Source organism: Gobio gobio, assembly GCF_949357685.1.
Source record: "Gobio gobio genome assembly, chromosome: 16".
In the NCBI taxonomy this organism is placed as follows: domain Eukaryota; kingdom Metazoa; phylum Chordata; class Actinopteri; order Cypriniformes; family Gobionidae; genus Gobio; species Gobio gobio.
This window is the reverse complement of record NC_137109.1, coordinates 2,674,147-2,688,071: the sequence shown is the minus strand read 5'-3', so window position 1 is coordinate 2,688,071 and position 13,925 is coordinate 2,674,147. Positions and strand designations below refer to the sequence as shown.

Sequence of the window (13,925 nt, the reverse complement as noted above, 5' to 3'; positions counted from 1 at the left end):
TTGTAAAAGCCAAAATATGACGACCGCCTCAGATTTGGTCCTTTTAGAAGGCTGAACAATCTCCAGGCGCTGTCACTGCCTTGTGCCTTCTGCCATTTCTTCTCATTCAAAAACAGCGGTGCGCTGCGCCAGACTGGCGCTGACTGGATAAGATTTACCTCAAGTTTTCACAATCGTGATAGTCACACGCGGTTTTAATGATAATTAAATTTTATACGATATTACTAACCGTCACTAAATTTTATCGTGGTTTATCGTGAAACCGGTAATCGTTTCATCCCTAGTTTACATCAGTCTCAATGTTTCCAAACATAGTTATGAATGGATTTAGATGGATCATTGTGGTCTTTGTTTCACCCACTACTGCTAAGGTCCTGTGGAATTTTTATGGCAGTCATAGACCAGGACACTAGGGATTTGGGTGAAGGGCAGAAACTGCATGTGGACCAATGAGATGTCTTGTCCTTCCTGGGCTTGGTAGAAGAAATCTTCTTCTTGCCCTCTAAGAGGTGTCTGGCTGTTATCCTAGCATCTTTATCTGATGGTGTTGGACAGTTTGTTTGTGTCAGTCTACCAAGATCCAATCAAAATGTAGCAAACCTTTGTCCACTGTTATGGACAGAGAATGGCCCAGCCATAAACTGGGCCCTGGAATGTGCTGTTCACTACATGTAGTTTAACACACATTTTTTATTAAAAATATAATTTATGGGTGTCACACCAAATGACAACAAAACTTAACACTTTTATAGTGGCTCCAAAAAAGAGACAAAAGAGACAAAAACGAACCATGTGCTCATGTCATGGGCTTCAGTCACATGACCTTCAATGGGGTCCTTCAACTAATTAAAGTTGTCCGTGGAATTGCGCGATTTAATATCAGGATATGGTGTCACACCAGAGGACATGGTTTTGCTATCAAGATCCTACGCTTTTAAAAATATATGGATGACAAAAAAAATATTTTTAATGAAAAATGTTATGCTTTTCTTTTTAGTTTATAAAAGTTGTAGTTTACCGACCCATGCTTGAGATGGTCACACCACAGGACAATTCTGAGATTGGGCTCAAAAATGTAAAGAATCTAAAGACAAAGCAGTTTTTATAACAAGAGGTCCATGTAAGACAAATAAATGTTTAACCATTTCCTGCATTTTAAATTATTACAATTATTATATTAATAATAAATTGTATCTTGTGTGACAGTGAAAATGCCACATCACGTCAACAACCCATTGATCTGGAGGCAGAATCAGATTAAACTGTGATTTTCTGCTGTAATTATCAGTTTAACTGGTAAAATCCTCAGAGGGGAAGTTGTGCTTTGATTACCTAAGAATGGAAACGCAGTCTCTGTGAAGGACGTCCTGAATGTGAGTAGATGTGTGTTAGTTACAGGATCAGAGAATGACACTGTTCCTCTGTCATAGTCCAGCTGAACTCTCACACGCTGAAGCTTCTCATTAACAGGAAAGACAGTGACGGGTTGATCTGGGGATTGAGAGCTGTAATCGCTGTTCACATATCGCACACGCCAGACATTAGACTCAAAGAAAACCCGTCCCTTCCTTTGGTTTGATGCTGTGGTTATTCCAAGACACCAGTATGTATTGTCACCAACCTCCACATCCCAACAGTGGGTTCCTGAATTAAAGCCCTCAGATCCCAGGACACATGGATACCCGTCAAACCTCTCTGGATTATCAGGAAGTGCTTTACATTCATCACTGTACTTCATACTGGTCAGATCAGACGAGAGTGTAACCCAAGGAGCTGCTGTGTTAGGATCTAGAGTCAACGGAGCTGCAAAGAGAATAACATCAGATTACAGGATCAAATATGATCAGAAATGTAAATATAAAACACATATACAGACTTTGTTTGTGATTAGTGACAGTGGTTGTTGGATTGCTCCTGCCTGATCGATTGCTCCTGTCTCCTGTCTGCCTCCTGCTCAGCTAGTGTTTGTAGCTCTGTACAGTCTTGCTTTTGAATCTCTATTTAATATATTTTCTTTGTTCTACAGCTAAATATAACTTACTCATCACCATATATTGTTTAAATATTGTTTAAATATATATTGATCTCATTAAATTTGACATCGCTAGGTTTTAATCTAAATCACCATCACACGTTAGCATTTCGCTAGCCTGTTAGCTTGTCATCTCTGCACCCGGGTCTCCTGTTTTCTGAGTTCATTAAACAACCGTGGTGATTTGGATTAGTAAATAGTGTCCAGCAAACAACTGTGGTAAACTGTTGCACTGCTTGCTGCATGTTTAATATAGGCTTCTCCGTTGGCGAACAGGGCTTCACATGTGATAAATGTAAGGAGATAGTTAGGCTGACAGAGAAGATTTCAGAATTAGAAACACGCATCCATATTTTATCTGAGAGTAGTGAGGATGTAACAGCTTTAGACACTGATTTGGATGCGAATAGCTTAGTGAACTCTGTATATTCTTCGGTTCCGGCTGCAGGGTCCCCGCAGCAGGGAAACTGGGTGACAGTGAGACGGCATAGTCGCGTATCTAAAAACTTTTAAAACCTTTCCGTTCCGATTAGAACATCAAACAGGTTCTCCCCTCTCAGTGAAGCACCCACTGAGTATCCTGTTGAAAGTGCCCTAGTCATTGGCGATTCTATTACACGGAACGTGAAAATAGAGACACTAGCCACCATAGTCACATGTTTACCGGGAGCCAGAGCACCTGACATCAAAGCAAATTTAAAAGTGCTTTCGTAATTTGTGGAAAGAGCGCATGATCGCATACAGAAAGACTGCAAAAACTGCTAGATCTGCTTATTTCTCGACTCTCTTGGAAGAAAACAAACACAACCCAAGGTATTTATTTGATACAGTGGCTAAATTAACCAAAAATAAAGCTTCAACTTCTGATGTTTGTAAACAGCACAGTAGTAATGACTTTATGAACTTCTTTACATGTAAGATTGATAATATTAAAAAGAAAATTTAACCATGCAGCCGTCTACTACAGTATCACATCAGACAGAGCATTATAGTGTCACAGAGGAAAAAAACACTCATTCACTGCTATAGGAGAAGAAGAATTGGCTAAACTCATTAAATCATCAAAATCAACAACATGTATGCTCGACCTTATACCGACTAGGCTATTAAAAGAGATGCTACCAGAGGTCATAGATGCTCTTCTTAATATCATTAATTCATCTTTGTCATTAGGATATGTACCGAAAACTTTTAAGTTGGCTGTTATTAAACCACTTATTAAAAAAACGCAACTTGATCCTACAGAATTAGTTAATTACAGGCCAATCTCAAATCTACCCTTTCTGTCAAAAATACTTGTAAAGGCAGTGTCTTCACAATTATGCTCCTTTTTAGAAAGAAATGGTATCTGTGAGGATTTCCAGTCAGGATTTAGAGCGTATCATAGTACTGAGACTGCTCTCATCAGAGTTACAAATGATTTACTCTTATCATCCGATCGTGGCTCTATCTCTCTATTAGTGTTACTCTATCTTAGCGCTGCATTTGATACTATCGACCACAACATTCTTCTGAATAGACTCGAAAATTATTAGTGGCATTAGTGGAATTGCATTGGCATGGTTTAAATTATACCTATCTAACCGTTATCAGTTTGTAGCAGTAAATGAAGAGATGTCACACCGATCACAAGTTCAGTATGGAGTACCGCAAGGCTCAGTGCTAGGACCGCTGCCCTTCACCCTGTACATGCTACCACTGGGAGATATCATTAGGAAGCATGGCGTTAGTTTTCATTGTTATGCTGACGATACTCAGCTCTTTATTTCTTCACGCCCTGAAGAAACTTACCAATTCACAAGATTAACGGAATGCAGAGCTGATATAAAACATTGGATGACCAATAATTTCCTGCAACTCAATTCAGAAAAAAAAATATTTTTAATTATTGGACAAAAAAGCTCCACAAGTACTAACCTAGAATACTCTCTAACACTTTATGGCTGCTCTGTCAAGTCCTCGTCGTCAGTGAGGAACCTGGGTGTGCTCTTTGATACCAATCTTTAATTTGAAAGCCACGTTTCTAGCATCTGTAAAACTGCTTTCTACCATCTTAAAAATATATCTAAATTACGGCACATGCTCTCAAAGCAAAATGCTGAACAGTTAGTTCATGCGTTCATGACCTCAAGGCTAGATTATTGTAATGCTCTACTGGGTGGTTGCCCTGCTCGCTTAATAAATAAACTCCAGCTGGTCCAAAATGCAGCAGCTCAAGTTCTTACTAGAACCAGGAAGTGTGACCATATTAGCCCAGTTCTGTCAACACTGCACTGGCTGCCTATTAAACATCGCATACATTTTAAAATCTTGCTTATTACTTACAAAGCACTAAATGGTTTAGCTCCCCAGTACTTGAGCGAGCTCTTAACACATTGGGCCCTATTCTAACGATCTGAAACGCAAGTGTCAAAGCGCGAAGCGCAAGTAACTTTCTGGGCGGGTCTCGGCGCTGTTGCTATTTTCCCAGCGGGATAAATGGCTCTTGCGCCCGGCGCAAATCTAAAATGGGTTGGTCTGAAGTAGCTTCATTATTCATAGGTGTGGTTTGGGCGTAACGTGAATAAACCAATCAGAGCGTCATCCAACATTCCCTTTAAAAGCAGGTGCGCAAGTTCCATTATGGATTGCTATTATTATGGCGTATTTACCAGGCGCACGCCAGGAGCGGTTCACAGCCGAGGAGACTGATGTTCTTGTAAGAGCAGTGAAAGACAGAGAAGTGAAGTTGTAATGTTGTACATTATGGTAAAGGTGATTTCACAGTCTTTTTTTTTTCAGTCTTTCAGTTTTTTTCAGTTTTTCAGTCGATTTTTTTTCCTGGTTCTTGACGGACAAACCAATTTGTCAGATGTCCTTATATACATATATGTCTTGCCACTATTGGGCAAACAGGTCTTATCCTTAATTATTACAATTAGCCTGAATAATTTGTAAGCTAGATTTATGCCTATTTTTTCACATCTTCGTGGCACACCACAATGATTTCCGTCATCTCATGTGTTATTTTTTTAGTGTAACAATTTATGATTTGCAAAAATAACTGTTGCATCTGTGTAGATTACATGAGCAAAGTGTATGCGCGTTGTGCACGTTATACATTATGGTCAAGCATGCGCCCTTAAAATAGCATAATGAACAACGCGCAACGCGCCACTGACTTTAGACTAGGTTTTTTCTGGTCAGTGGCGCAATTGTTTAATGGAACAGCAAAATAGCACCAGGGATTGTTTGCGCCGGAACACGCCTCCTTTTTTGCGCTGAACCGCCCAGGGAGCGCAAGTTCATTCACTAGTTTAGCGACGTGCTTCTGTGGAGGGAAAAGCGCGCTTTGCGCGGGTGCAAAATAGGAATGACACATGTGTCGGTGTACAAAGTCAATTGCGCTGGGTGCAAGATAGGGCCCATTATATTCCATCACGTCTACTGCGCTCTCTGGCCAGTTAATAATACAGAGAATATCAAAATCAACTGCAGGCGGTCGATCCTTTTCCTATTTAGCACCTTAACTCTGAAACAGTCTTCCTAGCTTTGTTCGGGAAGCAGACACACTCTGTCAGTTTAAATCTAGACTAAAAACACATCTCTTTACTATGGCATACAAATAAAACACTTTTTCAATTAAATGATTGTTAGGCTGCATTAACTAGGTCAGCCGGAACCGGGAACACTTCCCATAACACCTGATGTTACATCATCAGAAGAATGGCATCTACGCTAATGATAATCTCTCTGTTTTATCCCGAGGTTTACTGCAGTCAGCCGGATCCAGGCCGTATTCAGATCAGATGCTGGACCTGCGCCCAGAGAAGACCAACGCAGGACCCCGAAGTGTCTGCAGAGACCGTGTCAATTAGACTCCCCCAGAAATTGCCTCATCGACACGGCATCCTCAATAAACCCTTCTCCGGCCTGACGGCTCCGATTTTTCGAATATTCCTATTTAATAATTGTTTCATCAATACGGCATCCTGAATAAACCCGTCTCCGGCCTGACGGCTCCGATTTTTCGAATATTCCTATTTCATAATTGTTTCATCAATATGGCATCCTCAATAAACCAGTCTCCGGCGTGATGACTCCGATATTTCGATTATTCCTATTTAATAATTATTTAATCGACACATCATCCTCAATAAACCCGTCTCCGGCGTGATGACTCCGATTGTTCGAATATTCCTATTTAATAATTGTTTCGTCAATACGGCATCCTCAATAAACCCGTCTCCTGCATGTTGCCGATCTTTTGAATATTCTGATCTATTATGACCTCTGACCTGTAAAGTTTCCAGAATAATAATCATACGCTGTTTGTTAATTGGCCAGAGGAGAACTGGTACCCCGACTGAGCCTGGTTTCTCCCAAGGTTTATTTTTCTCCATTATGCTCCTGATGGGGTTTGGGTTTCCTTGCCACTGTTGCCTCTGGCTTGGCTTGCTCAGTTGGGGACAATACATCTAATTATTAAACTAAATTAATCATATAAACTAAATTACTGATGTAATTACTGATCTGCCCACATTGATGACATCACCGTTTTCTCCAGAACCGCTATATGGCTGAATAAAATTCTGTTGCATTATTTTACAGGTTTAACACTGTGAAGCTGCTTTGAAACAATCTGCATTGTTAAAAGCGCTATATAAATAAAGTTGACTTGACTTGACTTTTTTGAAAGAGATCATAAATCCTGCTATCATAACAATGGTCTCTCAGTTTCTGTCAGAATGGATTGAGGCTTCAGGTTTAATATCAGTATTCAATAAACACTATTGTATCCTAATACACAAGCAGAGACCACAAGGAACAGACTTCTGTAGTCATTATGAGTTCACTGTATGATCTGAGGATCTTCTGAAATACAGTTCAGATTCACTCAGAAATTCAAGTGATTATTAAATATATTTCTATCAGATGTTAATGTTGTGTGTGTTTCTATCTGAAGGATCTTTTGCGCTGGTGTCAGATCTGCTGAGACTCACTGTGTTGGACAGTTTCCAGCATCTTCTCCCAGACTCTGAATGGCAGGTTACCCAGGTAACGGGACACATCAATCAAAGCTCCAGAACTCATCCGTGGATCCGGCTGTGAGATCTGGACTCTGGAGGAACATTCAGGAGTCAGAACTGCAGTGAATTTGAGTTCAGATCCACTGAGAGAAGAGATAAGAGCAGCTCACTCACCTTTCCATTGAGACGGTAAAGTTCTGGAAAATATAGAGTTTGAAAACATGTTAATATCTTATCAAACACTCTCATTGTCAGCGAGTCTCAAGATGTTTTATGCTCAAAGAATGAATCCAGATTGATTGGTCACCTTTAGAAACGAGATGTCATTGTCTTTCATCATCTCCTCCATGTCTCTGATTGTGTGTGAAAGAGCTGAGATGTGTGTGTTCATCTCCTCCAGCTTCTCCTTCATCATCTGCTTCTTCTGCTCCTCTTCCTCCCTCAGTGCAGTGATTGTTGCTTCTTCTTCATCTTTGAGAAACTGATGAAGCTTCTCAAACTCTTCTTTAATCTGACGCTCTGTATGCTCAGCTTGAGACTGAAATCACATCACATTCACTTCAGTCAGCTCTGTGTGAACACACACTCCACTAATGTCAATAATAAACTGTGTGTGTGTGTGAATGTTGAGTGTTTAACTCTTTACACATCCTCACCTCGATGTGTTGGATTGTTTCATCACACTGTTGTTTCATTTCTTCTCCATGTTTGAGCTTGTTTTGTAAGGACGTCAGCGCTGTATTAAATTCCTCCTACAGGTTAAGATGAAAATCTGTGAAACTTATGAATCTATAAGAGGTTTAAACATTGTGTGTCTGGATGTTTTTTTTGTTATATTTATATTTTATGCTGAATGTGTTAATCTCAGAAGCATTTGTGAACATATTTATTTATGTTTATATTGAACATATGATGAACATCAAGAAATCATGTTTTTACCAAACAATGGCCAATTCTTAATTATTATATCCATGCAGTTGTAAATGTGTGGTTGTACAAATGCAAATACAGGAAGTGAAAGTTCACTATATTGCCAAAAGTGTTGTGACGCCTGCCTTCACACGCACATGAGTTTTAATGCCATCCCATTCTTAATCCGTGGGGTTTAATATGGAGTCGGCCCACCATTTGCAGCTCTAACAGCTTCAGCTCTTCTGGGAAGGCTTTCCACAGGGTTTAGGAGTGTGTTTATGGGAATTTGTTTATGGGAAGCGGATTTGTGAGGTCAGGCACTGATGTTGGATGAGAAGGCCTGGCACTCAGTCTCTGCTTTAATTCATCCCAAAGCTGTTCTATCGGGTTGAGGTCAGGACTCTGTGCAGGCCAGTCCAGTTCCTCCACATCAAACTCGCTCATCCATGTCTTTATGGAGCGACGCTTTGTGCACTGGTCAGTCATATTGGGACAGGAAGGGGCCGTCCACAGACTGTTCCCACAAAGTTGAGAGCATGAAATTGTCCAAAATGTCTTGGTGAAGCATTAAGAGTTCCTTTCACTGGAACTAAGCCCAAGCCCAACCCCTGAAAAACAACCCCACCCCATAATCCTCCCTCCACTAAACTCCAAGGCACAATGCAGTCAAGCAAGTCCCGTTCTCCTGGCAACCGCCAAACCCAGACTCGTCCATGGGATTGGCAGACAGAGAAGCGTGATTGGTCACTCAGAGAACACTGCTCTGTCCAGGTACCTGGCTAAAGCCATGGAGGCCTTGCCTCTCTCGTCCCCTGAACTGCCTGTACCGCCATGGTCCGATGAAATGTTTGCACTGCCATGGTCCCATGATCTGGGTTCACCCACGCTCCGTGGCCCAGGTCCACCCATGCTCCCAGGCCTATCTCTGCATTGCCAGGGTCCATGCCCTGTCCCCCTGCAGGGGCCTGGCTCACCATCCCTCCTCCAAGACCTCCTCCGCTCCACCACCCTCCTGAACTCCTGTATGTTTTGTGTTGGTTCTGTTGGCCGTTGGGAGTCGCCCTTAAAGGGGGGATCTGTAATGTCTAGTGTGATGATTCATATTTCATGTTTTTATCTTGTTTTCCCATTGTCTTGTTTCCTGGTTTGTCATGTGATTCCATTGTGCCCTCATGTGATCATGTCATGTGCTTCCCTAGTATCTTGTGTTATGTTCTCAGTGGTTAATTTAGTCATGTAGGTCTTTGCTCAATAGTATTTATTTGTGCTGCTGCTTGTATTTAAATTATTTGTTCTTATTATTTTCTTTATCTTTATTTGACAGTAGTCCTTTTTGTTTGTTTGGGGAAACTGCCATAGAACCATGATGTTTGTCCATATATCTACACGGTAAATTAAGAAATGGCAAAGTAAAGTAATAAGTAGTGTAGTTACTTTTCAAATACAGTAACTAGTAAAGTAATCTCATTACAATTTACAGATGTAACTAGTAACTAGTAACTAATTACTTTTTTTGAGTAACTACCCCAACACTGCCCTCAGCATGCGCTGACCCCGCTCTGTGATTTCACTTTGCGACTGAGTTGCTGTTGTTCCCAATTGCTTCCACTTTGTTATAACAGCACTAACAGTTGAGCGTGGAATATTTAGTAGTGAGGAAATTTCTCGAATGGACTTATTGCACAGGTGGCAACCTATCACGGTACCATGCTTGAGTTCTCTGAGCTCCTGAGAGCGACCCATTCTTACACAAATGTGTGTAGAAGTATCTGCATGCCTAGTGCTTGATTTATACACCTGTGGCCATGAATGGATTGAACACCTGAAGCCAATGATTTGGAGGGGTGGCACAATACTTTTGGCAATATAGTGTATGTTAGTATCAAGCACTTTTGGTGTGTCTTGTAATAAAAATATTAATAACCCATTACATATCTATTTTTTCAAAACATGTTTTGTGCCAAGCCATTACATTCAAGATATGAACATCAGAGCAGTTGAAGCAGTGGAGAGTTTTATATCAGTAGTAAGTCGTGGAGATTTAGTCTGAGCAAAGTAAATGGGCTACTAGTCTATTGAATACACAAATATTAGTGTGTGTTTATCACTGTATTTAACACATGAAATGAGAGACATTTGTCTTACCTTGTAAGATGAAAGCACTTCACTGAAGGGTCTGAATTTATGATTGTCATGTTGTTTTGAGACTATGCACACTAAACACACAGGCTGCTTGTCCTCCAGACAGAAGAGTTTGAGTTTCTCACCGTGTAAACTGCATATCTCCTCAGACTCTGATGAACGCCTCTCATTTATCTCCTTTACCAATGAATCACACAAGTTTTTCAACTCTAGATTAACTGGAGGTTCACCTCTTGAGGATCTTCTCCTGCAGACGGGACACTCTTGAGTTTCCTTAGTTTTCCAGAACTGTTGTAGACACTCTTTACAAATACTGTGACTACAGGACAGAAAAACAGGAACCCTGAAGATTTCATAGCAAATAGGACAAGTAGGATCTTCAACAGATTTTGAATCCATTTCCCCGTCTTGTATAAGATCCAATAATCTACAATTTACTTTCACTTTCTAAACTTTGCTTTGAAAAGTAAATAACCATTACAATCAAAATCAAATTCAGAAAAACACAATAATCCTCCTCTGTTCTTCACAACACCGACTCGCTTTAGCTTTCAGTAAAAACGAAAGGAAATAATAAGACTAGTCACTTCCTGATAACGGTTTTGTAAGAGGGTGGAGTTTCTGGGGTTACGTAAACCACTAAAACTAGTCACAAGTTAGTCATCTTTTTTCTTTTCTTTTTTTCTTTTTTTTAATTGAACATGTTAAAAAAAAAATAATAACAGGAAGAAAATATATATGTACCTAAATCATACATACCTACATACATACAATACAATTGAAAATACCAACAAACAAAAAAAAACTCAAACAGTAAGACGACTGTACGGAAGGTTTCTCCACACCCATCCACCATGGAGATGGTGAAGGAAGCTCTGAAAGAGCTGGACTCCAGAAAGGGTGATTCAGCGCAAGCTATCCGTGGCTACATTTTGGGGAAGTACAAGACCGTTGATGAGACTTGCCTGAAGTTTTTGATGAGGGAAGCCCTGAACAAAGGCATCGAGACTAGTGTGTTCGTGAGACCTGCAAATTCTGGGACAACGGTAACCGGTGCTCAAGGGCGCTTTCGGGTAACTTCCATGTTTCTTGCACCATTCTATGAATCAATGTTGGGAATTTCAATATAACGAAATGCCTGAATGGTCACATGTCCTCTTTCAGATTGCTACCAAGACCAAAGCAAAGGAGCCCAAGGCACAGTTAAAGGAAAATGCTGATCCCAATGTTCAGAAAGCATCCAAACCTAAGAAGGCCAAGGCAACTAAAGCCAAGGGTGAAGGTAAAATTGAAGTAGGCTATTAAAGTTTTAAACTTGTCTTTCAAGGCATGTTTACACTAAAGTTAAGAATTGTTCCAGTTAAGAGAATCACAGCATCCACAACCATGACAATTGCAAAGTGTAAAGGTGTTCTTGGGTTCACTTGCAAAGCAAGTGGTTATATACACAAAGTGGAAATGGCAATGGAATCTATTTGCACATAAAATGGCAGTTTTCTTTGCAATAAGTGTATATGGTAGTTATATGGTATTTATACCTCTAAATGGTGGCAGATACTATTTGCTTGGTGTTGTACACTAAATGGTATGCAATAAGTAAATGATTATATTTATTAAATGGATGCTGCCTTATTGGGACAGTCCTCCCTACACCTGACCCTAACTGAAACACTTTATTAAATGCATATTAGACAGTTTATTTCCCCTTCTTTTTTTGCTTGAAAATGAATGTCTTTCTGATATGTGCTGGTTAAAGGGAGTAGAGTGAGTTTGGCAAAAGGCGAATACGTTTTTTGCGACAACTTTCTGCCACATGCCTTTCTCCTAAACTATCGCTACTATTAACACTCCAGTGTCTTCTGTAATTTGTCTGGCCCAATCAGACCTCATTGGGTGGAGTTGGTGTGAATGGCCTTTGCCAACATGCAGACTTTTTGCGCTTGGTGTAAATGGACATTTTTTTTCTTCTTTAAGCTGATTGGGGTAATCAGCTTCTTTAAGCTGATAAGTAATCTCTCTGTTGTGCTGCGGTTATGTTGACATCACTGCTGGTTGCGCTTGGAATAAACCAGTCCTTGTGGCCCATTGGTGTAGATGGTTATGATATTTAGTTTGTTCTTGGTGAACAGGCCTTTGAACTCAAAGCCATTTGTGTAACCATAGCTGAATCTGAAATCACTCCCTCAACCCTCATTCACTATTCCCTACATTAGTCCACAAATACAGTTCACTTTAAGGAGTGAATTAAAACGAGTGTACATCTGTTGTACATGATATTGCGGTGCATTGTGGGATGGAATGCGTGCACTCAATGTCCACTATGTCCAAAAAATGTCCGGTTTTGGACACCACTACAAATGGCTTTCCCCTCAAATAGTGCCATATTTGAGGGTATAGAGGGCTTTTTTCAGCCCGTGTCTATAGAATAACTATTTTAATAATGTCATGACTGCTTCAGTCCTTTTTAATGGACACTTCAGATGACCAACACCTGTGAAGAGACTCCTGCGAGGACTTCAGATGACGCAGCTCTGCGTCAACACGCACTAATGCTCATCTCTATATACCTATTCATTAACAACATGTATTCTTATTTCTGTGCCATAGTTATTATATTGATTAATAATAGATGGTTAGCTAACCTGTGTGCTTTGTATATGTGCATTTCTGAAATTCATAACATGTACAAATCAATTTAAATGGACACCCCCCCCCCCCCTTTCCATTCAAGGGACGAGCAAAGAAAAGTCCACAAAGAAAAAGGAGGCTGCAGATGTGAGTTGTCTTATTTTCACTTCCTACATGCACAGACACTCAAAGCCGTGAAGTCTGAATGCACATCCACCCCCTTTCCATCTTTCCTCCCTTTCTCTTGGGATGCTAAGCCTAAGAGTCCTGAGAGTGATGCCACCGCCTCAAAGGTGGCCCCTGCTAAGAAGCCAAAGGTCAAGAGTGCTGCAGGGGAGGGTGGAACGGAGCCCAAACCGAGCAAAGCTAAAGCCTCTAAAGCATCAAAAGAGGGAGTTGAGGAGCCGGCAGTTAAGAAAGGAGGGAAGAGAACTGCAGCAAAGGGTGACTCAGGAGAGAAAGGTGCTGTAGCCGCTGCAAAAGCCCCAGAGAAACGAGGAAAGTGATTGGAGGACCTTTTTACTGTTTTTACTCTGTGTAGTGACTTTTATTCAAGCACTTGTGTACCAAATACACAATTTTTACATGTTCAAGAAATGTGTGCCCTTGGATCTGTTCTGTTCTGTTCCTTTTCTGTTCTGTTTTTATCTCGGGACGCCCATCCTGAGGTAACTAGAGAGTCCGTCAGCTCCAGTCTGGATCCAGCTTCTCGTAAAGACTTCAGATGACCAACACCTGTGAAGAGACGACTCAACTCCTGGAGGACTTCAGATGACGCAGCTCTGCATCAACACGCACTAATGCTCATCTCTATATACCTATTCATTAACAACATGTATTCTTATTTCTGTGCCATAGATATTATATTGATTAATAATAGATGGTTAGCTAACCTGTGTGCTTTGTATATGTGCATTTCTGAAATGCATAACATGTACAAATCAATTTAAATTAATGTAGATGTATATATATGTATATATATACATCTACATATGCATCTAAAATATATGTAGATGCATATTCTGTGAAGCTGCTTTGAAACGATATGTATCGTGAAAAGTGCTATACAAATAAATTTGAATTGAATTGAAATGTTTCATACAAAGTATTGAGATCTTGGTTCGGGGATATTACGTCCACTATATTGTGTCTATTATATAGGTTTAATTGGCTTGATTCAGTTGCTTTAATATTGTTTGAGT

General features: G+C 40.3%; 2 protein-coding genes across 2 annotated transcripts; one reads left to right on the top strand and one right to left on the bottom strand.

Annotated features, from left to right (window-relative positions):
• Positions 1 to 673: 673 nt before the first annotated feature.
• LOC307139654 (E3 ubiquitin-protein ligase TRIM35-like) lies at positions 674 to 10,663 on the bottom strand. The gene is made up of 6 exons (XM_079838705.1): positions 10,099 to 10,663; positions 7,698 to 7,793; positions 7,349 to 7,579; positions 7,216 to 7,238; positions 7,015 to 7,133; positions 674 to 1,803 (listed from the first exon to the last, which is right to left on the bottom strand). The coding sequence occupies exons 1-6, from the start codon at positions 10,492 to 10,494 to the stop codon at positions 1,253 to 1,255; spliced, it is 1,416 nt and encodes a 471-aa protein (XP_079694831.1). The 5' UTR covers positions 10,495 to 10,663; the 3' UTR covers positions 674 to 1,252.
• A 256-nt stretch (positions 10,664 to 10,919) lies between these two features.
• Positions 10,920 to 13,229, top strand: LOC307139513 (uncharacterized protein; the record flags this gene model as incomplete). Its single annotated transcript, XM_079838508.1, has 4 exons — positions 10,920 to 11,168; positions 11,260 to 11,377; positions 12,827 to 12,870; positions 12,981 to 13,229. Coding segments are annotated over 4 exons (660 nt in total), but the record flags the coding sequence as incomplete, so codon positions are not given.
• Positions 13,230 to 13,925: the final 696 nt, after the last annotated feature.

Excerpts from the sequence above, each read along its gene's own strand:
- LOC307139654 (XM_079838705.1), bottom strand. The coding sequence starts at position 10,494 with ATGGATTCAAAATCTGTTGAAGATCCTACTTGTCCTATTTGCTATGAA. Across the intron at positions 7,239-7,348 it reads ATGACATCTCGTTTCTAAAG|AACTTTACCGTCTCAATGGA; the intron begins GTGACCAATCAA and ends TATATTTTCCAG. Across the intron at positions 7,134-7,215 it reads TTTACCGTCTCAATGGAAAG|AGTCCAGATCTCACAGCCGG; the intron begins GTGAGTGAGCTG and ends ATGTTCCTCCAG.